This window comes from Hordeum vulgare, chromosome 1H, assembly GCF_904849725.1.
Source record: "Hordeum vulgare subsp. vulgare chromosome 1H, MorexV3_pseudomolecules_assembly, whole genome shotgun sequence".
Lineage (NCBI taxonomy): Eukaryota > Viridiplantae > Streptophyta > Magnoliopsida > Poales > Poaceae > Hordeum > Hordeum vulgare.
In genome coordinates this window covers 501,912,231-501,935,839 of record NC_058518.1, presented here as the reverse complement: position 1 = coordinate 501,935,839, position 23,609 = coordinate 501,912,231, and the positions used below count along the sequence as shown (strand labels likewise).

General features: G+C 43.4%; 3 protein-coding genes across 5 annotated transcripts; 1 reads left to right on the top strand and 2 right to left on the bottom strand.

Annotated features, from left to right (window-relative positions):
• Positions 1 to 374: 374 nt before the first annotated feature.
• Positions 375 to 3,665, bottom strand: LOC123450591 (cysteine-rich receptor-like protein kinase 10). The gene is made up of 7 exons (XM_045127764.1): positions 2,535 to 3,665; positions 2,128 to 2,274; positions 1,884 to 2,017; positions 1,574 to 1,784; positions 1,244 to 1,481; positions 973 to 1,126; positions 375 to 878 (listed from the first exon to the last, which is right to left on the bottom strand). Exons 1-7 carry the CDS (start codon positions 3,430 to 3,432, stop codon positions 555 to 557), a joined length of 2,106 nt encoding a protein of 701 aa, XP_044983699.1. The 5' UTR covers positions 3,433 to 3,665; the 3' UTR covers positions 375 to 554.
• A 5,716-nt stretch (positions 3,666 to 9,381) lies between these two features.
• LOC123450581 lies at positions 9,382 to 13,853 on the top strand. The gene is made up of 9 exons (XM_045127756.1): positions 9,382 to 9,756; positions 9,875 to 10,009; positions 10,217 to 10,327; positions 10,415 to 10,690; positions 10,989 to 11,188; positions 11,419 to 11,662; positions 12,225 to 12,338; positions 12,858 to 13,046; positions 13,411 to 13,853. The coding sequence occupies exons 1-9, from the start codon at positions 9,415 to 9,417 to the stop codon at positions 13,756 to 13,758; spliced, it is 1,959 nt and encodes a 652-aa protein (XP_044983691.1). The 5' UTR covers positions 9,382 to 9,414; the 3' UTR covers positions 13,759 to 13,853.
• Positions 13,854 to 14,820: 967 nt separating this feature from the next.
• LOC123450562 lies at positions 14,821 to 23,208 on the bottom strand. 3 transcript variants are annotated; one of them, XM_045127745.1, is made up of 16 exons: positions 23,014 to 23,208; positions 22,693 to 22,922; positions 22,292 to 22,418; positions 22,146 to 22,186; positions 21,368 to 21,461; positions 19,525 to 20,894; positions 19,299 to 19,430; positions 19,106 to 19,175; positions 18,860 to 18,899; positions 18,598 to 18,670; positions 18,461 to 18,523; positions 17,609 to 17,686; positions 16,433 to 16,605; positions 15,903 to 15,949; positions 15,594 to 15,819; positions 14,821 to 15,514 (listed from the first exon to the last, which is right to left on the bottom strand). In XM_045127745.1, exons 2-16 carry the CDS (start codon positions 22,881 to 22,883, stop codon positions 15,255 to 15,257), a joined length of 2,985 nt encoding a protein of 994 aa, XP_044983680.1. In that variant the 5' UTR covers positions 22,884 to 22,922; positions 23,014 to 23,208; the 3' UTR covers positions 14,821 to 15,254. The 3 variants fall into 3 exon arrangements, with proteins under 3 accessions (XP_044983680.1, XP_044983675.1, XP_044983685.1); XM_045127740.1 differs by having other exon boundaries at positions 22,693 to 22,926; positions 23,014 to 23,106; XM_045127750.1 differs by lacking the exons at positions 21,368 to 21,461; positions 22,693 to 22,922; positions 23,014 to 23,208 and having other exon boundaries at positions 22,292 to 22,307.
• Between the last annotated feature and the right edge of the window lie 401 nt (positions 23,209 to 23,609).

Below are 23,609 nucleotides of genomic sequence, written 5' to 3'. Positions count from 1 at the left end.
TGCCATCCATCTTGTTGCTTTCGGTGGTAGTTCATGTTCGTCCACCATAACATCCTGAAAATCTTCCTCTTTCAGACCTAACTCAGCCATCATTGCTTCCAAATCGGTCGTGGCCGACCCCGGCCCAGATGCGTTTTCATCCATAAATCTCTTGCCCGAGAGAAACTGTTCCGCAGGCAGGGGGGTTTCCATAGCCAGCCTCCTCTTGGACCGGATTGCCGGCAAGAGGGTTGAAGGGGAGGAGATTCCTCTACGGTGTTGACGAACGCCGCCATCGTCCGAAAGGAGATAAAAACCCTAACAAGAGGGGGTTAATAATAGCTGCAAACCAGTGACCATATCATTATGGCACCAAAAATTAAACTCAATTCGAATTGTTGTCGGTTGACTCAAAATTAACGTTTCCGTTGAAAAATCAAACGACTTAACACAAGCACCTACATTTATTGTTTTAAAATAAAAAGTAATAGTGAAATTATATGCAGTATTTTCTTGAAGCCTACACTCTGCTAAAATTTGGACAACCATGCCACCAGTAGCCCAGAAGCGTCCATTCACCGGGGCTCCAGGCCAGAAACGGAGGCATCGTTGACATACGGGCCATGAACAGGTCCCGCCGGAGCCTGTGCCTCGCGCGTCGTGAAGGTACCCGCGCGGCCTGAAACGACGTAGGCCGGTGGCGTGGGCACAGGGAGCGTGATCGAGCGGGTGCTGAGCATGACGACGACCGTCGCCATGGCTGGCCGGAGGTGCGCGTCTTCCTGGACGCAGAGCAGCCCCACGTGGATGCACCGCAGCATCTCCGTCGGCTGGAGTCCTTCCGCCGAGCAGCCATCGAGCAACCCCGACACGCTCCCACGGCTCCAGTGCCTCCAGACCTGTACACGCACGGCACACGCAGGGGCATAACTAATTATAGCCAGTTACATTGACTGATCCGGCATGAGCAAGGCCACACACTCGTAGTCGTACCGTGGTCAGAAGATCTTCGGCATTAGTGCCCGGATGCTGGCTGAAATTGTTGCGGCGACCGGCGATTATCTCCAGTACAAGGACGCCGTAGCTGTACACGTCCGATTTTGCTGAGAAGATGCCGTGCAGGGCGTACTCCGGCGCCATGTAGCCGCTGCATTTCAAGCCGGCCGGACGTGCACCGCGCGCATTATTAGCTAGCTCGTGAAAAGTTCACCGTTGACGTACGTACGCCACCATGACTAGTCATAAGTCATAACAGACGACTCACTAGGTTCCGGCGATGTGGCTGGTGTTCCCGACGCTGGCGTCCAGGCTGAAGAGCTTAGCGAGGCCGAAGTCGGAGATCTTGGGGTTCATGTCGGGGTCTAGCAGGATGTTGCTGGCCTTGAGGTCACGGTGGATGATGGTCAGCCTCGAATCTTCGTGGAGGTAAAGAAGGCCTCGACCGATCCCCTGGATGATCCTGAACCTGTGCCCCCAGGTAAGCTCCTGCCGCCTCGCAGGATCTGCATGCAGTCCCATTGTATGTCATGCATGTCAGTTGGATGTACGTATAAAACAGTTGGGGATCTCAAATTAAACTACTCCAGGTGCGAACCGAATAGAATCTTGTCGAGGCTTCTGTTGGGGAGGAACTCGTAGACGAGGAGCATCTCCTGCTCCTGGATGCAGCAGCCGAGCAGGCGCACCAGATTCTTGTGCTGAAGCTTGGCCACCAGCACAACCTCGTTCCTCATCTCCACGAGCCCTTGCTGGGAGGTCTTGGACAACCTCTTCACCGCCATCTCCTGCCCATCCCGCAGAATGCCCTGACAGAGCAAGTCGATTGTTGAGTTCAGATATGGAGAATCAAAATTAGTTGGATAGTGGATGCTCATGTTCCAAGTTCATGGTTCAGTGTGCGTTACTTTGTAGACCGGCCCAAACCCGCCTTCACCGAGCTTATTTTCCTCAGAGAAGTTGTCAGTGGCAGCTCTTAGAGTGCTCAGGTCGTAGAGGAGAGACTCGGAGCTTCTCATGTCTGATGATCCATCCTCACTGTCTGCTCCCAAAAGTAAACAATAGTATATTATACTGCATTAAGCCTGCTGGCTTTTCTTGTTGAGAGATTTGCTAGCTATGCATGTCTGACTCTGATCGAGAAGCACTCACCGGCGCTGGATATCTGCACATGTTCGTATGGTTTCTTGCTCTTCCTCTTACAGAGATAGTAGAAAGCAACCGTCAACAGCACCAACAGCACCACAGCAACAGGAATGGAGACAAAGAGAGCCATCTTGGCTGTGGCGTCGTCGTTTCCTGCACCCACAGCCAAGGTTCGTTCGTCGTCGTCACCACTGCTGTCGCTCACAAGGAAATTCAGAATAGTTTACCATATCTTCTACTCGTAGTTCAGTCGCTGTCTGCTCTGAACTTTCAACCCGCCAAATTAACGACTAGAAATCCGCACGCAAGATTGAAACGACGATTCCAAACAAACAAGAAACAGCGTATATGGCCACGAATCCACGATAGTAGAAGCGCGTGAGCGCAGGGACCACCACACAAAGTTGACTCACCGGCGCCGGCGCGTCCAGCTGCAGGGCCGGAGTGATCGCTGCCGTTTACTGCTGGTGGCGGCGGAGACATGGCGGCCTCGGCGGCCTGGGCGTTGTAGAAAAGGTACACCTCGTACCGGATGGAGCAGCTCCGGGAGATGCTCTGGCCCCCCTGCTTCCCGTCGCAGATGGACAGGATGGACGAGACGGGTCCGGCGAGGCAGAGGTTGCAGTCATCGCCGGCGAGGTCGCGCGTGCACTGGGCCATGCCGTAGACCTTGGGGAAGGACGTGGTGTCCGCCGCGCCGGCCGCGAACATGCGCGGGGACGAGTAGGCCGCCATGCGGGTGAGGTTGCTCATCAGCGCGCCCAGCTGCGTCCTGAACAGCTCGGGCTGCGCCGTCACGTTCCCCGTGTTGCAGAGGCGGACCACCGGCGAGGTGTCGGCGGCGCCGGAGAAGCTCGCGTTGGAGTAGCGCAGGAGGCAGCTGTCGCGGATGACCACGGAGGTCTTCTGGCCGGGGCACTTGGTCGCCGCGTCCTGCGCCGAGGCGTCGAGGCAGGTGCGGCAGTCGGACGCGCTGACGTCGGCGCGGCACTGCGCGAGCCCGTACGCCTCGTCGGGCGCCGCGCCTGTGGCGTTCTCGGCGAACCCGGACGCGGCGGCGGGGAGGAAGGAGAGGAGGAGGGCGTCGAGGTTGGCCTGGAAGACGCCGCCGCGGGTGTAGTTTGCGTTGCTCGGGCAGTAGGTGTGCAACAAACTGTCCGCGCCGGCGTTGGCTGCACCTGCAGCAATACGGAGGAGGAGAGAGTAGAGGAGGCTCAGGCTACGAATCGCTCGTGGGGAGGGCGCCATTGTTGGGTTCGTACGGCAAGCGAAGAAAGCAATTTGCAATTGGGTGCATGGACATGGATGCATATGGCGGTGCACAAATTAAAGGACGCTAGATTGAGCCGTGGACCATGCATGCATGACTAGTCCTCGCACGGGAGACTGAGACTTTCTTTCTCTCTTTTTTTTTTCTTTTTTCTTTTTTGAGAAATTCGGGCTGAAACGTCTCACCGAATATTTCCTGCCAAATACTTTTAACATCTTCGATACCTCAGCGTCGAACTTCCGCATGCAACACTTTTAACATCTACTTCCTTCGGTTTTTTTTTTTTTTGTTTTTTTTTTTCGGAGAATGTACTTCCTTCATTTTTAAATACTAGCAAAAGGACCCGTGCGTTGCAACGGGAGAAAAAAATATCATACGCTTTTAATTTATTTATAATCATTTTGATTTATTAAAATAATAAGCTAACTAACTAATGAAGTCAGCCCTATCCTATTTTGTTGAGAAATCAACACGTCCATTGTTAATTCCATCATGATAAGAAATTGAGCGGGACAAGCACAGCAAAACAAAGAGGCTACTTGAATTGATCAATGGTATATTATCTTATTTCACTCATGGGTAGAGAATGTGGGATCAGATGACAAACTAAAGGTGGTGTTTCATTCTCTGTCTCTACAACAATACAGTCTTACATTCAATACATTCATTCATCGGCAAACAAATCCCCACAAAACAAAATTTCTTGTCGGTGCTTGACACACGGTTGGAGGCATGGGGAGGGGATCTCACCAGATGATGAGTTCCTGCCAGAGAAGGGGATACGATGAGGGGAGCAAGGGTTAGGCGCCTCTATCTGGTCATAAGGAGTCGTCGTTGCCGCGCCATAACCTCGGAGTTCCCCGTGTGAGTCATGGAAGCTCGTCTCCACCTGCAAATACTTCGCTCCGCCGCGCCGCCGCCGTTCTGCATCGAGCAGACGCATCATCCCCAGTCACTGTAGCTGTCGCGTTGATTTGATCCAGAAGTTGTGCTCGAGCGCCGAAACGGGGGCAGCAAGCGGGCAGAGGTACGGCCGCGGAAGCGGGTGGGTTGAGATCGACAACAATGATGGTTGAGGTCGGCCGCGGCGGCGTGTGGTGTGGCAGCGGTCTGGGCACACGTCAGGATGGGCCAGGGTCGACGCGATGCGCTCGAGCGCCGCAACGGGGGCAGTGAGCGGGGAGAGCTACGGCCGCAGAGGCGGGTGGGTTGAGATCGGCAGCGGTGGCGGTTGAGGTCGGCCACGGCGGCGAGTGGTGTGGTGGCGGCCTGGGCACAGGCCAGGGTGGCCCCAGGGTCGATGGGAGGAGGCGATGCGTACGGGTATAATTTTGTAACGAATAGTTTTTTTCCTTTTACGTTGCAGATAAATGATGAAGCGCGGGTTGAATAACAAAAATTACAGAGGTTTTTTTATAAAAATGACGCGGTGGGTTTTTCGACGGAAGCAATAGCCCTTTTATTATTAGGTATAGATAAGTTTTTTTAAAATTTTCATTAGAAAACTATATACGAATATACATATATATAAGCATATTTTAAAACGTAGATTCATTTATTTTATTTCATGTATAGTTTTTTTATAAAATTTTTAGAAAAACTTATATTTAAAAACGAAGGAGTATGCAACATCGTTTGCATCATTTAACCTTCGTCCTACTAAAAACTCAGACATAAATGTTATACCTGGCGGCGCGAGCCGGCGGCTGTACTGCCCTCTTGGGCATTGGTGGTCCACGGTATAACTAGGCATATGTTGGCCCAAAAAAATCGATGGTGAAAACCCAGGCCCGAGAACGGATCGACAGTCAGACCTAATAAATCGGCCCAACCGCGACAACGCCCGATCTGTCCGTCAGGCTCTATTTCTAGGAAAATTCTATACGATGGATATTGCGTTCAACTGTTGATGCTTCGCATAAGAGAGGTGCGAGCGAGTGACCGTGTGGGTCAGCCCATTTAAAGCGCTAAGCAGATTTCTGATTTTGGCAACCTCCTAAAGTTTCAAACCGGTTACTATCGGTTTTCCAAACCTTCTAGAGGATTTCCTAAACCGATTATTTTTCTGCTATTTCTATTTCTTTTCCTTTTGTTATTTTTTGTTTCTGTTTCTTTTTTCTTTCTCTTCTCTTTTTTTCAAACATTTATAAATAAGTAAACATATGCGAATTAGAAATATGTTTGTGTTTACGATATGTGTTCGTATTTTTCGAAAAAAATTCAGAAATTTTAGAAAAATGTTCTTTCAAAAAATTTCTATTCTTTTTTAAATGGTCGTGTTATCAAAAACTCTTAATGAATTGAAATAATGTTTGCATTTAAAAAAATGGTTGGGCATTTTGAAAATTGTTCTTTATTTTTAAGAAATGTTCAGAAGTTTTTTTTTCAATATTTTCAGAAATTTTCAAATAATGAGCGGGATTTCAAAAAATGTTCCTATTTTCGTAAATTATCCACAAATTTCAAAAAATGTTCTTGTTTTCAAAAAAAAAATCATGTTTCAAAAGTTGTTTCTGTTTCTAAATTTTGTTAATCAATTCAAAAAATGTTTGAAGGTTTTGAAAAAAAAATGGTTTCAATTTTTTGTTCACTTATACAGAAAATGTTCACATTTCCAAAAGCATTCAGGATTTTCCAATTGCTCTCTGTCTAAAAAATTTGTTCTGAATCTAAAACATTTGTCCCCGTTTTCAAGTTTTGTTCAACAATTCAAAAAAATGTTCTTCATTTTCAAAGCATGTTCAAACACCTAAAATTTAGCTCGACGAAAGAAGGTTCAAATAACAGAAACAGTTTGTAAGGAAGGTCTAAGTTTTGCGTTGTAAAGAATGTTCAAACACCTGAAATTTATCTCTACAAATACACCTGATACAGACAAAACAACAGAAACAGAATAAACGCTTCGAAACAGAGAGGAAACAGCAAAAACACTTCATGCGCTAGAAACAGTTCGAAACGGCAGAAACGCCCGTGCTATCAAGGAAATGTGCGCGGCCCACAAAGACCATGAAGGACGCGCCTCTATCCGAAAGCAAAGCAATTTCACACAGAACGCGTCTCCCATTTTGAGTCAGGCGATAATCCCTAAAGTATTCACGTTGATCCAACGTGTCTCCCATTATCAAGTTGAATGGGGTTTTCTCAGGATTATCAAAGTAGTGCATAATATCTTTCACATAACGAGCATCGAGGGTTTTAGGAGGTTCCTCATCTCCATGAGTAGCAAGTACACCTAATTTTTTTGGTATTTTGTGTTCCATATCAATAACTAAGGATAGAGAACAACTTAGAACAGCAACTAAAATCTACTTAGTGATAAAGCAAACAAGCACACACGAGAATATTCACCCCACGCTATTGCTCCCCGGCAATGGTGCCAAAAAAAGGTCTTGATAACCCACAAGTATAGGGGATCAATTGTAGCGTTTCTCAATAAGTAAGAATGTCGAACCCAACGAGGAGATAAAGGTAGAACAAATATTCCCTTAAGTTTCATCGACCACTCATACAACCTTACGCACGCTTAACGTTCGCTTTGCCTAAAACAAGTATGAAACTAGAAGTACTTTCTAGGTGTGATAGGATAGGTTTGCAAGATAATAAAGAACACGTAAATAAAAACTAGGGGCTGCTTAGATAAAGGAACAACTAAGTTAGTTTAACGAGTGTGGAAAAATGGCGGTAGGAGTTGTGGAATTGTCCCTAGGCAATTGATAAATAGACCGGTAATCATTACTGCAATTTTATATGAGGGAGAGGCATAAGCTAATATACTTTCTCTACTTGGATCATATGCACTTATGATTGGGACTCTAGAAAGCATCTGCAACTACTGCAGATCATTAAGGTAAAACTCAACCATAGCATTATAAGGTATCAAGTCCTCTTTACTCCCATATGCAACAACCCACCTACTCGGGTTTATGGTTGTGTCACTCAACTACTCAAACAACCCACCATAGGCAAATCATGAACACATTACAACACCCTACAACGAGGATCCCTCACACTTGCGCGACATGGAGAGCATCGTAGGACAACACCAATAATAAAACATGCAACTCAAACGAATAATGATCATCAATCTACCAATAGGACAAAATAGATCTACTCAGACATTATAGGATGGCAACACATCATTGGATAATAATATGAAGCATAAAGCACCATGTTCAAGTAGAGGGTACAGCGGGTTGCGGGAGAGTGGACCGCTGTAGATAGATGGGGAAGGTGATGGAGGTGTTGGTGAAGATGACGGAGTTACTAGAGTGGATCGCCGTCACGATGATGGCCCCGGTGATGTTCCGATGCCACCGGGAGAGAGGGTGAGAGAGCTCCCCCTCCTTCTTCTTCTTCCTTGACCTCCTCCCTAGATGGGAGGAGGGTTTCCCCTCTGGTCCTTGGTCTCCATGATGGGTGGAGGCGTGAGAGCCCCTTCGAGATTGAATCTCTCTCTCTGTTTCCTCCTGTTTTCGTGTTTTCAGATTCTGGCCTTTCACCGTTTCTTGGAATTTGAAAAAATATTCGGAAATTTGAAAAATGTTTCGGAGTTTGAAAAATGTTCCAGAATTTGAAAAAATGTTCTGGAATTTTTATCAAAATGTTTCGGATTTTTGAAAAAATGTTCCGAAATTTGGAAAAACAGAATTTGAAAAACATTCTGGATTTTGAATAAATGTTGCGGAATTTGAAAAAATATTCCGAAATTTGAAAAAATGTTCCAGAATTTGAAAAACATATTCCTGATTTTGAGAAAATGTTCCGAAATTTCAAAAATGTTTTGGAATTTTTAAAAAAATTGTGAATTTTTATCAAAATGTTTTGTATTTTCAAAAAAATGTTCCGAAATTTGAGAAACTATTTCTGTTTGAAAAAAAATGTCCCCATTTCAAAAAATGTTATTGTCTCATTTTTCATTTTTTTACTTCACTTTTGTTCCTTTTTTCCTTTTCTCATTTTTTGATTGACATTTTCGAATTTTTGTTTTGTGTTTCAGAAAATATTTTCGTGTTCAATATTGTGTTCGCAATTTATGTTTAAATGTTCGTGCTTCAAAAAATGTCCCGCCTTCCAAAATGTGTTCATATTTTCAAAAAATGTTTGTATTTCAAAAAATGTTCTCCTATTCAAAAAACTGCATGATTTTTCAAAAAAATGTTCCATTTTTCATAAATTGGTCACAATATTCAAAAAAAATTCTCCTATTAAAAAAACTGCATGATCTTTTAAAAAATGTTCCCTTTTTCAAAAATTGGTCACAGTTTTCAAAAAGGTTCTTGTTTGCACATTTTTCATAAAAGAAAGTTTCTCTTTTTCAAAATTCGTTAAAAAATCAAAAACTTGTTCAAATTTTGTTCTCCGGTTCTAGAAAAATTCATGATTTTAAAATGGTCGGGAAGTTTAAAAAATGTTCCTTATTTTCTAAAAAATATTTGCCATTTCATAAAAAGTACGTAAGTTCAAAAACTGTTCCCGTTTTAAAAAGTGAGCATAAGTTAAAAAAAATGTTCCCACTTCAAAAACCGTTCACAAAAAGAGTATCAGAATTTGAAAAAGACGCACCTGTTTACAAACAAAAGTCATAGTTTCAAGTATTGTTCACATATTCAAATAATGTTTGTGTTTTTATAAATTCTTCAAAAATTAAAAAAAATGATTTATAATTTTTTTCCCGTAAATACAAAAGCTGTTTAAGTTTCAGAAATTTAAGAAAAAAATATCAAATCAGTAACCTTTTAGAGAAGGATATTAGCTTCGCGCGTTATCTGAAACGAACAAAGGTAGTAGTTAGCTCAGTTGGCTAGGCGCTCGCGTAAGGAACAGGGGGTCTCTTGTTCGTTACCTCCGTCTTGCACTGTTTTTTTGTGATTTTGCAATGCAGACACGGCCCAACCACATGCATGTTGGGAGCCCACGGGCCGGGGCTAAAACCCCGAGCCGAGCCGAGCCAGAACCACCTTCCTCGCTTCTCCCCCAGCCTCGAGCTCGGGGTCTATCCTCTCCCCTCCCTCGCTGCACTGCAAATGGCGTCTCCGGCCTCCACATCCGCGCCGGTCTCCCTCCCCCTCCCGCTCCGCCCTTCCCCGTGCCGCCGCATCCCCGCGCCCTTCTCCCGCCTCCCTCCCCGCCGCCTCGCCCTCGCCCTCGCCCTCGCGCCGCCCCGCCCCGCCGCCGCGCTGCTCTCCACCCCCAGCCACGCGCAGCAAGAGCACGAGCACGAGGAAGCAGGGGAGTATGAAGACGAGCGGGAGCTCGCGGAGGAGGATGAGTTGGTCGAGGTGGGGTACGTGAGCGGCGCGCACGGGGTGCGCGGCGACGTCCTCGTCTCGCCCCGCACCGACTTCCCCGACCTCCGCTTCGCCACGGTACCACTATCTCCCCCCCTCCCTCCTTCTACGTACAACACCTTGGTTGGTTGACGCTAACCGGCGGTCGAACCGAACATTTCCCGTCCGTCCGTACGTCGGAATTCGATTCTGGCAGCCGGGGAAGAGGTGGCTGAGGGCCCGCGCCGCCGGGAAGATGCAGGTCAGGGAGCTGGACCTCGTTCGTGGAAAAGCCCACACCGGGAAGAAGGGCTGGATCGTGCGCTTCGACGGCGTCGACTCCTTGGACGAGGTCTGCTTCTTTGCATTTCTGTGCCCAGGCCACTCGGTATCTCTGAATCCGTGGGTCTGAAGAACTAGTCACAGTGTTAGTAGCAAGAAGTTTAATTTATGGAACGAGCATTCGTAGGTAGACACTCTAGCTGTGCTGTCGTATCAGTTGATATACCTATTTGGTTAGCTTCTGATGCGATCTTGTTTGTGACTCTTCTCTTCTTAGGCCAGGCAGATAGTTGGCTCGGCCCTTCTCGTCAAGGCCGAGGATAGGCCGGAACTGGAGGAGGGTGAGATCTATTCGCTCGATCTCGTTGGCATGAGTGTTATTGTCAAGGTACATATTATGCTGGTTGTTTCCTCCATAGATGGTTTTCTTCACAGTTTTGATAATCGAAGTTGGCCCTTTTGTTTCCCTTCCTAGGATACAGGCAAGCTTGTAGGCACTGTTGCACAGGTCTTCAATTTTGGAGGTGGCGATCTTCTCCAGGTTATGGTCGGCTCTGCTGAGAATGTTGTGCAGACTGATTCAGAAAATCAGGATTCAACTCCATCCCGGAAGCATGTGTGGATTCCATTTGCTCAAGATATTGTGCCTGATATTGATATGGAGAGTAGAGAGATGTGGATTACACCACCAAAGGGTCTTCTTGAGGTCAACACACGGCCTGAGAAATCAAAGAAAGAAAGGCGTGCGATGGTTAGGTCCGCGCCATCCTTTTGTTGCATGCCATGATCCCTTTTATACAGTAGTACATAAATAACTTGCGCTTACAAAAAAGAACACGTCTGATCTGAAGAGCTATAATGTTGATAGCAGCAGTTCTCCTGACTGTTGTAGATGATGGATGCATCTCATGTAACAGTTCTTTCAACGAGCATATGTCATTGAAATGTCATGCTTTAGGTTCTAACCAAGATTGATGCAATGGCTGAGCTATTTTTTGTTGTTTGTTGTGTTCTTTCAAATAAAGCGTTTCTGTTTTAAATTGTTACAGGATTGGAAGGAAAAGAAGAAACTACAGCGTCGCATAACTGCAGCAAAAAAGGTACTACATGAAATGGAACAGGGTCATATTCTAGAAGGTTTGCTATCAGGGGACAAGCTCGAAAAGGATTCACTTGCTGAACAAATTGCGAGCATTGACTTTCAATTATTCAAACATGCAATGCATAGTGTCAGCAAGCAGGTTGACAGGTACGAACTGTGGATTCCCGTTATTCCCTGTCTTGCCAAAGTATTTTCAAAAGAAGCTGATTTGCTCATCATCACCTTCACTAAATGTTTTCTATATATTCCAGAATGCTCCTCATATGTAACAATATCAGTCTTTGTGTTATTTTGGTCAAACAATATGTATTTGTTGTCTGTTCCTGAGTTTTTAATCTAGCCTGCAGCTTACTCTTTGAAACTTTTGTCATTTTCAGCATGTCAAAGAATGTTCTTGCCAATTCCACTTCATCAAGAAAAAACGTGATGAGGATACCTCGCGAGACCCTCATGAACCATGGAGAGAAAGAGAAGAATGTCTTCAGTAGTGAATTTAGCAAAGGTCGTGAGATCCTTCAAAAGTCAAAAGCAGCAATCATACTTTTTACAAATGGCTCTGACTCTGATATTGTGGATGCCGAGTTTCAGAGATTGCTTAACTCTTTTAGTGAGTTAATGAAGGTATGCACTATTCATGATGGCCACTGCATTGTTTCCTGTATTGGAACTGAATATAGTAGCACCAATCAAATGCACTTTCTCCATAATTTATTTTGAATGTCATTAAATTTTATGACCATGCTGCCATAAGGACAGACCGGCACAGTTTTTGATTGTTTCATATGTTGCCTGAAGTTGCATGAAGAACATAATAATCGTAGGAAAGGTTGAGAACTGTTAAGTTCACTCTTCCTTACGTTCAAGGTTGATCAATGTCCTTTACTGCTGAAGTTTTTGTGCTGTGGTCTATTATTAAGGAATATGCTTTGGTGCAAATATCATTTGAATTCTAATCTACTACTCCCTCCGTCCGGAATTAACTGTCGCTGAAATGAGTGTATCTACACACTGAAACGCGTCTAGATACACTCATTTCAGCAACAGTTAGTTCGGGAAGGAGGTTGTATTTACTAAGGATTGAATTTACAGTGGTTATCAGTTAGTTTGCTGCTTGTTTGCTACGGTTCCCACCTGAAAAAGCGACTAATGCGTGGACAAATCTTATTCATTTTTGTTGATGCAGGTAGAAGAAAATCATATATCTCCCCCTTTTGTTATTATTTCTCCTGGTGATCATGTGGATTCAGTTCGGAACTACTTGATAGAGAATGACTATTTTAGTTTTGACACTCAGAAGGTACAGTACATTGTCCTACTACGAGTTTACGTAGGTGCTTTCTGTTTTTCCAAAAAAATAGGTGTGTTAATGTGACTATTCGTTTCCATTTTCCCATTTAATAGTTTGGCAGTTTCATTAGTGTTCACATTCTTGGTGGAACTGCCCACACCTCACATTTGTGTTATTGTACATTCCAGTCCAGAGAAGCAATTACTTAAAGATTGCGTTTTGAAATGTATGGAGAACCTAAAATTTGGTATTGCGTTTTGAAATGTATGGAGAACCTAAAATTTGGTCTTGTGTTACCAGCATATGTACATCAGTTCAGTTGTACATGTAGAGTGCAGTGCTCGACTCTCTTTTGGTTTTCAGTCTTAAGAGAGTTGAGTGGCAAATGGGGAGAGATTCCCGTCATATTCAGTTATGAATATAGAAATCTTTCTTCGCCAGCATTAATCTCTAATTTGTTTGTAACTTTGGATCTCAAAATAGCCAAGCTCCTCTACTTTTTTAATGTTCCGCTGAATCCATTTGCAGGTATGGGTCCTTGAAGAGATGAAACTACCAGTTGTCAGTCTGTCCTCTGAGCTAAAGAGCAAAAAAATTATGCTGAAGTCCCCATGGGAGATACTTCAAAGGCCAGCTGGAACTGGGGCGATTTTCAGCTCATTATCATCAAATAAAATTTTGGAATCGTTCAATGCAATGGGCATAGAGTATGTACAGGTATGATCATGGGCCATTCGCCCCGCGTTTCCCCTCATCTTGCATTTCTCCTCACTTTTTACTTTCTGTTGCGTTGACTTATTCGTTGTACGAAATATAGATCTTCTTTAAAACTTCCGGCTACCTAAGCTCGTCTTGCTCTGCAATCTGCAACTGAACATTTAGCCTGCTAAAATAACATCAGCGAGAAGCATTCCAGCATTTCAAATCGTTGTGGTTTCAATATGTGAACTTAAAGATAGGGGACCTAAACATCGCAGCTTCAAAATTCTTTCATGTATAAGTTATATTTTCTGCTCTTCTAAGAACTGCTATCTTTCTTTGTCTGGAACTGGTACCTGAAACGAACTTTACTTTCCGACAGATATGCAGCCTCTCCGACGAACTAGTCCTAGGGCATCCTCTGCTCTTCGGTGCTGCAAGTTCCCGCAGCGTGGATGTCGGCATCAAGATCCGCAAGACCAGCTACAAGACGGAAGATGGTTTCGATTTGATCCTTTCCATCGACCACTTGAACAAGATGTGCCGAGACGTCGCCAAGGCCAGGTTCTCTGCCCACCCTGAGCAGCATGAACACATGGAGCATGTCGACGGCCAGTGGGTCACCGTCCAGCCGGAGGCGCCGAACTCTCACCGGTTGAGTACCGATGTTACAAGCGTTTTGGATTCTTGCCCTCCTGACAAGCTGTGTGTCATGGAGATTGTTGAGTAGCGGCTAGTGAATCCTTTTGCTAATGTACTGTAGGACTGTACATAGCCAGCCACAACTAAGTACTAATACATATGTGTGATGATTTTTGGTGAAAATTCATTGCCTTCACTCCAGATAAATGCAGCAGTAACAACGCAATATAGTTACCAAGTTATTGTTGCAACATTTTATCAAAGTAAAGTGTTCGTCTATATAGGTGATAGATTTTAAAAAAAAACATATATGGTGTCTTTTATTGGCTCATAATGTTGCATCAAGAGAATACATGTGTCATGATCATGATGCACACAGCCACACACGCCTCTGAAAGTCTTGTCGATGCGAATGGAAACATGCAATCAACCATAATCGATGACTACACCTAGACGTTGATGGTTGGGTTTGGGGCCAACTATCTGTTACTCAATTCGTGTGAGCTGTTGGATTAAAATCCAAGAGAGCTTCGTCGAAAACTGACTTCGAAACCAATTAATATTCCCTCTTTCTGAAAATGTAGATCTCATTGCAAACTGAGCGTAGCCCCACCAGGGTTAAGTCATAGACTTGGCGTTGGTGCTCGGTTGCTCGTATTTTCCTTGATTTTATTCAGGTTTTCTAGTGATATTCGTTTAGTGAAAGAAGACGTTTCTGGAGTTCTTTCAGATTTTCTAGCGATGTTCATTTAGTGGAAGGAGACATTCCCATCAACTATGAGGCGTTCTATCATGACTTTGTCAATCTCAAAATGTGACGGCTTCCTCATAGAGGCAAGGTGTGCGTTCATAGGGACACGTGTATGTAAGTGTGTGCATTTGTACCGTGTCTCAAAGAAAATGAAATTTCATTATTATACATTCGGTGATATCTTAAAACTTTACCACTAATACATCAACAGTATATGGATTTGAAAGTAAGTTTAATGTCGGGTATTTGTCCTGTGTGTACTAATTGTTTTGTCGTATGTTTTTTTACTAATTTTCTGGGCATATTATATATGAAAGTCGTAGTTAAAATAACATACTGAAGACCGTAAAAGAAATCAAACACAGCTTATATATTGAGAGGGAAAATGGCATGCAGCTCTGGACCAATCATGATTTCCATTATTATTCATCTATTACTTACATATTTGGCGGAACATTGTTCAGTTTGTCAATATTACTTACAAATCGGCGCAATTTGTCTGATTGTGTCAATCAATACATGTACACATGTTACAGCCTAAGAAAAACATCAGTCAGTTGCTGAGCTGACTTCTCACAGGTATTTCCTATTGTTTTCTTAGCCCAAGATATGAAGCTCATATTGCCTCAACCTGAGTTCCTAAACTACAAGGATCTGTTGCTGTTGCAGAATGAGTAGTAGCTCAGGCATAACTGTGGAACTCGGTAAGGCCGACGAAAGAACCGGGCAAATCTACCATATATTGCTGTTGGCTGCTGCAACAGCTTATTTTCTAGGTGGGTGGACACCCACAGATTCTCCTGGTTTGCGGCCCAATTATATATGCTTGTCTCTTAGATCCTCTGACAACGAACAATGCCTGCGGCGCCTCCATAGCATAACCATCTCTCGCTGCCTCTGTTTGTATTCCATCTCAACCGATGCAGCGCTACAGCTTTGGGAGGGAAGACCTCAAAGTCGTCTTTAGCCTTTTCATCAACTGGGCCGTTGTGCATGCCATCATTCTCTTGCATTAGAGCATCAGCTAAAACTAGAGCACCAGTTTCTTGGCCTTCATCTAGTTCACCATCTCCGAGTTCTGAATCTACATGTTCTGCAGTGTAGTTCAGCAGGCATGTCAGGCAGTAAGCCAATGATGACTTGCAGCAAAATGGAGAGGGTTTTACTTTTACCTGAGTTAGCAAGAGTCAGTAGTTCCTCTTCTCGCATGTTGTCCGCTTGATCTACATCTTGGCATGATTCTGGGCCCTTTCTCATGACCATAGGAACATTCGATAAAGGAGAGCTTTGCAACGAGCTACCGATCTTAATGGCTGTCCCCTCCTCTGCCAGTGAACCACAGAGGAAATAAGGTACACGGTTCCTCCTAGGTTTCTTCTCCCAGAATCTCGAAGTAAGCTACACGTGTGCAATATTCATTTAGCACAGAGATTCTGGATGACAAGCACAAGTAGATAATGAATACAGGCTAGCGAGTTCACCTGGAAGTGCACAGCAGTGCCATCTGCCACACAATAAGCTGCATGACCTGTATAGAGGCAAAGAATTATTGCCAATTCAAGGATCATAGCGAAGATTAGATTCCACCCATATGTGCTTCAGTTTGATATATTTATGAGAAGTTATTAATTCCCCTTACTTCTGTATAGAGATTCATTTTAAGAACTTTGATATCAAGTGTCCAAAATATAGGAGAACATTGTTAAAGTCATAAATATCACAAAAAAGAAAATCAAGTGTCCAAAATATAGGAAAGCATTGTTAAAGTCATAAATATCACAAAAAATAAAATCAAGTGTCCAAATCAGAATCTTATGAGAGGTGAATATTACTAAAATAATAAACAATTCAAGTATTAGTATATATGGGAGATAACATAATGTCTATGTTCATTTCTTTGAGACGACAGTCTAAGAAAAGGTACCACCCAAGGCTTCTTACTAGGAAACTGGTAACTGCACTCTGCTTAGGCCGGATATTGACTACGATTAGGCATGGTCTGGAAATGTACCAGTAATCTCTGAGACATGGACATCCCATATCAAATATTCTGATAGTTGATAAGTATGAACGCCCTGAGTTTTAGTCCCAGCAAATGGCCTTCCGGTGACAGGTACATCATTGGCTATTGTAGGTAAGCTGAGGAACTTCAATGTACCATCTTCCAATGAGATGACAATACCTCTGGACATGAAAGATAGTAACAGTTAGCATTATTAACCTAGTAGACGGTTTTTCCTTTATAACCTGCATATATACACAGTAAGGCCACGTTGGGAACTAGGTAGAGCTTTCACCCATAGAGATTTTACCACTCTATTTTAGTAAGCTAGACCACACCGTTATAAACAAGGAACCCTAATCATGGACAAAAAACACAGAAAAAAAATAGTGGAATAAGAAAGTTTTTATTTGCCATTCTTCAATGTCAATTAATTCCAACCAAACATTACAAGCCACCCGAGTCCTACGTCTTTACTATGTTTAGGACAAGCGAAAGGATAGGCCTGGATCTATGTCATGTTCCTCAGGAATTTATATACCTGAAAAGTGGAAACTAACAGCCTACCCACTTTATAGACCCAGCAGTTTTGACAAAAATGGATGTGACTAGCCATCAATTTACTTGCCCCACCAAGGCAAACATGGTAACTAAGCTCTCTGATGCTTGATTAAAAAAAAGGGGAAAACACGACGGTAAAATTAACCAGATGATGCAGCAGGGCCTAGATTAAAAAGGTAGAAGAGTTCGAAGTACAAGCTACAGCAGGGCCTAGATCAACACAAAGGTAGAGCACCAATAGCAAAGCAAAAGAGAACTAATGGAGAATCATTTACGTTTTTAAGAAGCCATACAAAATAAATACGAATTGAAAGGTTTAAAGGACATACAAGCATTAGCAAGTTAAGCATGCTGACATATCAGAGATCAGATGAGCCATGGATTGCATAAGAACATAAATAATCATTTTTCTTATTTTCTTGCAACTGTGATTTGCGTTTCAACTTCAGTGAGAAACAATTTGCATCTGAAGTTACCTAATTTCTAACTGACAGGGGAAAATTGAATACTAGGTAAACCAAGTTCCTATCTAATGTTTGCAGGTTTTGTTTACTATGGAAGGAATGGGACATATTACTACAAATGGAATGAGATTTATTCGCTACAAATGGGACAAAATATTACCTTGCATCATTTAACCAATGAAGACTTATAACAGCCTTTGGGGCAGTAGTTAGTTCCCACAGAGGGCGGTATGGATCTCTGCAACAAACGAGTTTTATGAGATGCAACTAAAAGTTATGTTTTTTGTTTTGTTGAAAGGTGTTCCAATATGTTCATTCGAGGATAACAGGTTTTGCAGATTAAACGCTCCTTCGTTTATTGATCAAAATGTTATCATTACAAAACAACACAATAAAGATGCAATGTTATCATTACAAAACAACAGAATAAAGATGCATCGTGCTAAAAATTGCAAAGTGCAGTCAAATAGTCTGGAAAAACTTTCCTGGGTGGAATATTATATATAACCAAAAAGAGAAAGAAAGAAATTTTACAGACTATTGAGATAAGCCTTAGTACGGCTCCATGTATGCAATATCAAAAATGGGGTGGCAAATAGCAGTTTCTGGTAGAGGCTAGGGTTCTACCAGGTCTCGGACGTAGGTTGTAGGGGTGGAAGTGCGGGCTGCGAGGTTGGGGACGCCGTCGCGGCATGAGAAAGAGAGAGAGAGGCGGCTAGGGTTTGGGGCTCCCGTCTCCTGAGGGAGACGACAACAGAATATACTGTTTATTGTCTGCTTAATATCGAAGGGGTACATGTGTTTATATAGGAGGACAACCTCCACTAAACCCTAGATAACTTGGACTCTAATATAACTTGGACTCTAAGATAGGTAAGATAACTTGGGCTAAGCCCGTAATTAACCCTGCCCATTGGGCCTCCTCCGTTGGTACGTTGTACCGGTCATAACAGTTTCATTCACAACAAAGATCTGAATTACTGATTACGGTTCCTAGTAGAGTTTAAGCTACCTTAAATCCCAGAATTTTAGACCATCCTCTCCAGCAGTGACAAAGGTGTTTGTGTTTTCCTCACTGACAAAATGATATGGAGTCAGACTCAGTCTTTACCTTTTGGAATGGAATAGAAGTATAACCCAACTTAGTACCTTACACATGGTGCCCACGAGAGGGCTCTGATGGGAACAGATTCAGCTGTGACACACATAAAAGGTTTCGAATCTATAGATTAACCAGAACACCCGGTTAATATAACACAAACGAAATAAAATAAGAGATATGCAGTTCAGGAAATCCAATAACTTGCTCTTCAAAATGTGAAAGTAAGCAGTTCCTGAGTCAGACATGTCATCTGAATGACATAAGTGATAGAAATCCTATGAAAAGGGAGGTAATAAACCATTAAAATACCTTGTGCCGGCAAGTCTGTAGAGAACTTCCATAAAGCAACCTGGAACATCAAAATACAACCATGAAACTCTCAGCACAGCACCTTCTAACCAAACAGTGTGGTTATCATATACTCCCTCCGTCCTAAAATAAGTGTCTTAACTTTGTACTAGCTTTAGTACAAACTTGTACTAAGTTTGAGACAGTTATTTTGAGACAGAGGGAGTATAAACTAAGAAAATAATTTACTACAGACAGAAAAGATACCGTTCCATCATGACATCCTGCCAGTATCATATCATGAGGAGAAGGCGACCAATCAACTGTCAAGGGAATGCTGTTTATACCATTACAAAGAGACAATGGATTCAAAATGAAAATTCATGCTGACAAATTTAACAGAAATTTTAAATCTGACACCTAGTTTAATAGCAAAATGATGAAAGTAGAAGTTGGATACCTCTGTATGTTCCCGCATTTCACTTTAGCACATCTAAATACAGGTCGCAGCTTTAGAAAGCGAGGGTCGGTACCCTTCATTAAAGAAGATGGATATATTTTCTGGATTATGCTTGGCGATGGAACTTCCCATCTGTTCACAATAATGAATAAGTACATAAATGATGATATTTAAAAAGTGATGGCAAAACAATTCAAAATGATGATTTAGCATAGGATATACTCACACTTCCAGTGAGCCATTTCCCAACAGTACTGCAAGAAAACCCAAACGTGATTTCCGTTCTGACTGATTTGGTAGAGGAGGCTTCCATTTGATGTCCCAAGCAACTTTTCCGTTATGAGCTAAACACAAGACGACCCTTGGTAGATGAATGCCTTCAGGGATTGCAGAAAGGTTTGAGTTTTCTGCACAAGTAATTATATTATCATTTTTACTTGATTTTTCTATTGGAGCTACTTCTGTATTTTCCACTTCAACGATCATCTGGGCACTGTCTTCAAAAGGAGCATGCACAACTTGATTGGCAGCATCACTATCATTCATTTCCATGACCTCGTGGTTAACAACTGCGCTCTTACGTACAACCAAACCAGCCTCATTAGCCATGTCTTCACTTATAGATGAACCCAATAGTTGGGGATTCTCAACAGAAGACAAATGATTATTTGGCATGATGGACGTGTAGGATGTCTCCATCTTCTGTACGTCACCACTAAGAACCAGTGAGCAAGTCTCGTTCGGAGCAGATTTCTTTGTAGGAGGACGTACACGCCTTCTGGTGTAGACAAGTAATTCTTTCTTGCAATTTTCAACTGAGGCCACACTGTCACTTGGTTTGGGAGTTGGCTGATTGTTTTGTTCTTCGCCGCTGAATGTGGTTGAAGAACTACACTCTGTTGAAACAGGCTTCTTTCTATGTTGGGCACTTGATTCTTCCTTGTAATTTGCATTGCACAAGCCATGTGCTGGTGATGTGGCATCAGATGATGCAGCACTCAAATGTACATTGCACTTGGTTTTTCTTGGTCTGCCCCTTGGTTTTTTCAGACTTGGTTCTGCGTGATCATCAGTAGTTGCAGGTTTTATCTTTCTTGGTCTCCCCCTTGGTTTTTTCAGACTTGGTTCTGCATGATCATCAGTAGTTGAAGGTTCTATCTTTCTTGGTCTGCCCCTTGGTTTTTTCAGACTTGGCTCTGTGTAATCATCAGCAGCTGCAGATTTTATCTTTCTTGGTCTCCCCCTTGGTTTTTTCCAACTTGGTTCTGTGTGATCATCAGTAGTTGCAGGTTCTATCTTTCTTGGTCTGCCCCTTGGTTTTTTCAGACTTGGTTCTGTGTGATCATCAGTAGTTGTCACTTTCATCTTTCTTGGCCTCCCTATAGGTTTTCGAGGAACTGATGAACTCTCAATGGAATTATTCTCATCTGGTATTTTTCTAGGCCTTCCTCTACGATTGCTCTTACTATACTGGTGAGGATCTGCCTCTTCAAAGGGTGCTACGAGACACCAAACTTGAATGATACCTCTGCCAATCAATGGCATGCCAAGCTTATGGTAAGAAGAACCAGGAGGATGAGCAGCAACAGCAAGATACTGCAACAGATAGAAAATCATGATCAGCTCTAAGTACCTCATATGTTCTGCTTATCTTCTTCTATATCCAAGTAAATTCTTGCAACTAAAAACAAAATAAAAAAATTACTATTCATCTTAGCTATTCATAGACTCTGAAAAACAAGTGCAACCATTCAATGAGCCTGCATGCAAATATGCATTTGAGAAAAGTACTTCAATGGTTGTTATGAGGTTTTCTTAGACATATTTCTATATGCCAACATAAAGTATACAGTTAAGTAAAACAAATGAATATGTCATTGACATGTGGGCTTGAGAGCCACCATGATGGCATTTTTCTCATTGCTAAATCTGGGCTGTGAACAAAACATTTCTCCAGATAGTCGTACAAGGCAGACATTGGATAATAAGATGAAAAATGAACTTTTTCGAAATCACGACTCACAACAAAAGAGCTACTAGTTCATGGCCATCAGTCAGTTGATCACAACCTCACAATTTACAGGAGAACAAGGCTTGTCGCACAACTTTGGGCACCAGTCCAACGACCAAACACTTCCCCCAGCAAACAAAATGAAATCAGAACTGCAACAATTAAGATATTTAATCACAGCTCACTCGAGATGGCTCACCACAGTCATATGGATAATAATGTAATACTCCCTCCGTCCCAAAATAACTGTCTCAAGCTAAGCTAGTACAAAGTTGAGACACTTATTTTGGGACGGAGGGAGTAACAGATAAAAGTGAAAGAAGGTAGAAATACGGAGGTCAAATTTAGTAGTGTATCCACGTCTCATTAATTTATGACACTACTATTCTTTCAATTAATGAAACAACACAAGCTATCATGTGGATTGCCTATGGCTCACAACAGTCATATGGATAACAAAGAAAAGTGAAAGAAGCAGAATTTTGCATTGGGTTGACAGCACTTGATGACCCAACTCACTCCTGGACCAAGAGAATACTGTTTTGATTCTCAAATAAATATACTTTTTACAGTGTGCAGTCAATGATTTAAAGCTTTGACCACTAATATGCACAAAATGGTATTTGTATCACTAACTCTATTTAAGTAATTTTACAAGTACGTATATAATTAGAAAGGGTACTGATAGAAGATGTATTTGAAATCATGTTATGTTATGTGTGAAACAACAAGGACATTATTGTATACTACCTTGAGTAAGTAGTTGGGGAAGATCTTCTAACAACCTAAGTAGATTCTAGAAAGGTGAGGAAGTCTAGATTATACAAAAATAATACCTGTCTGCATTCTTATCCCTCCCATCTTCCAAGTGTGTGACCTGCATTGATTTGCACTTATATGATCCAAGAAATCAATTAAAAGCCTAAACCAGGAAATTTAGACTCACCAATTAACGCCAACAATCAGTTTTAATTCCACTAACCCGAGGAAAAGATGCAGATGAGAACTGTGGTAAGGTTATCTCGTGAGCGTCATCTCCGGATGAAGCTGATCCAGCACCATAAACAAAACTAACACCTTTTGGCTCATAAGAGAAATGCCTCCATTCTCTGGGAAGATAGCAAATTATCATTAACAATTGATTAAATGCCTGGCAGAATGGAATCCAGAAAACACTTGATGGCTCTGTTGAACTATAATCTTAGCACATTGCAGTTACATTGTACAGTACTAGTTTACTCTATACTTTCCAAATTTCGCATTTTAATGGTTCTTGGATTACTCAGAAGTTCATTCTGGCCACGAACCCAAAACTGAAACTTGCCAATTTTATCGGGGTAATCGGGCAGCGGCATTGCGGGAGCAAAGGAGAGCGGTTTTCACCTGAGGAACGTTACTGAGGAGGCTAGCCTTTCTACTTCGGCGTCGGGGAACCCCGGCTGGGGATCGCCGGTGGCGAGCTCCGAGATGGCGCGTACCGCCCTGGAGAAATCCTCCGGCGACTGGTCGAACAGGCAGACCTCGGCGCCCTTGCTGCCCTCTTCCGCCTCCGGCCGGAGCGGATGCGCGGCCATCGCCGGAGAGGGGAGCGGCAGGCAACCGGCGAGCGGTCTCTACCTAGGGCATCTCAAAGATCAGCAATCGACATTCATCTGCAAGAAGCCAAGAAGCCAAGAACTGTCCGCTGTCAAAGGAAGAACCAACCTTCGCGAGGACCGAGGAGGGGCGACGCGAGGCGGCGGTGTCCTGGCCAGGAGAGGGGCGATGCGGCTCAGGGGCGTCCGGGTCAGGGAAGGAGCGAGGCGATGCGAGGCGACGGCGGAGTGCTGGAAAGGGGAGGGGAGGGAGAGCGGCGGCAACCAGAGGCGCGCGACTCCTAGTCGGGGACCGGGCGAGCGGCGTTCGTCAGCGCGGGGAGAAGGAGGCTCCCGTCGAGCGGGCGGACCAGCGGCGTCGCTAGCACGCGCGCGGCGAGCGGCGAGCGGCGGCGGAGGCGCGACCTGATCTCAGGCCGGCCGCAGGACGCTATCCCCTGACGAAGTGTCGAATTCTTAAGCGAAAGAAAACGAGACAGGATCGGGTTCAGTTAACGGACGGCGATCCTCGCCTCTTCCCTTGGGTCCCCCTCTCGACGGCTGGAGTTAATTGAAGAGAGTGTCATAATTTAGACCATATTCACAAGTTGGTGTCATCTTTCATTTTATTTGCAAATACGTATCAAGATACAGGTCGTATGTTGCAAACCTTGTATTTATACATACTAGTACAAATGCCCGTGCGTTGCAATGGACTATAAATTT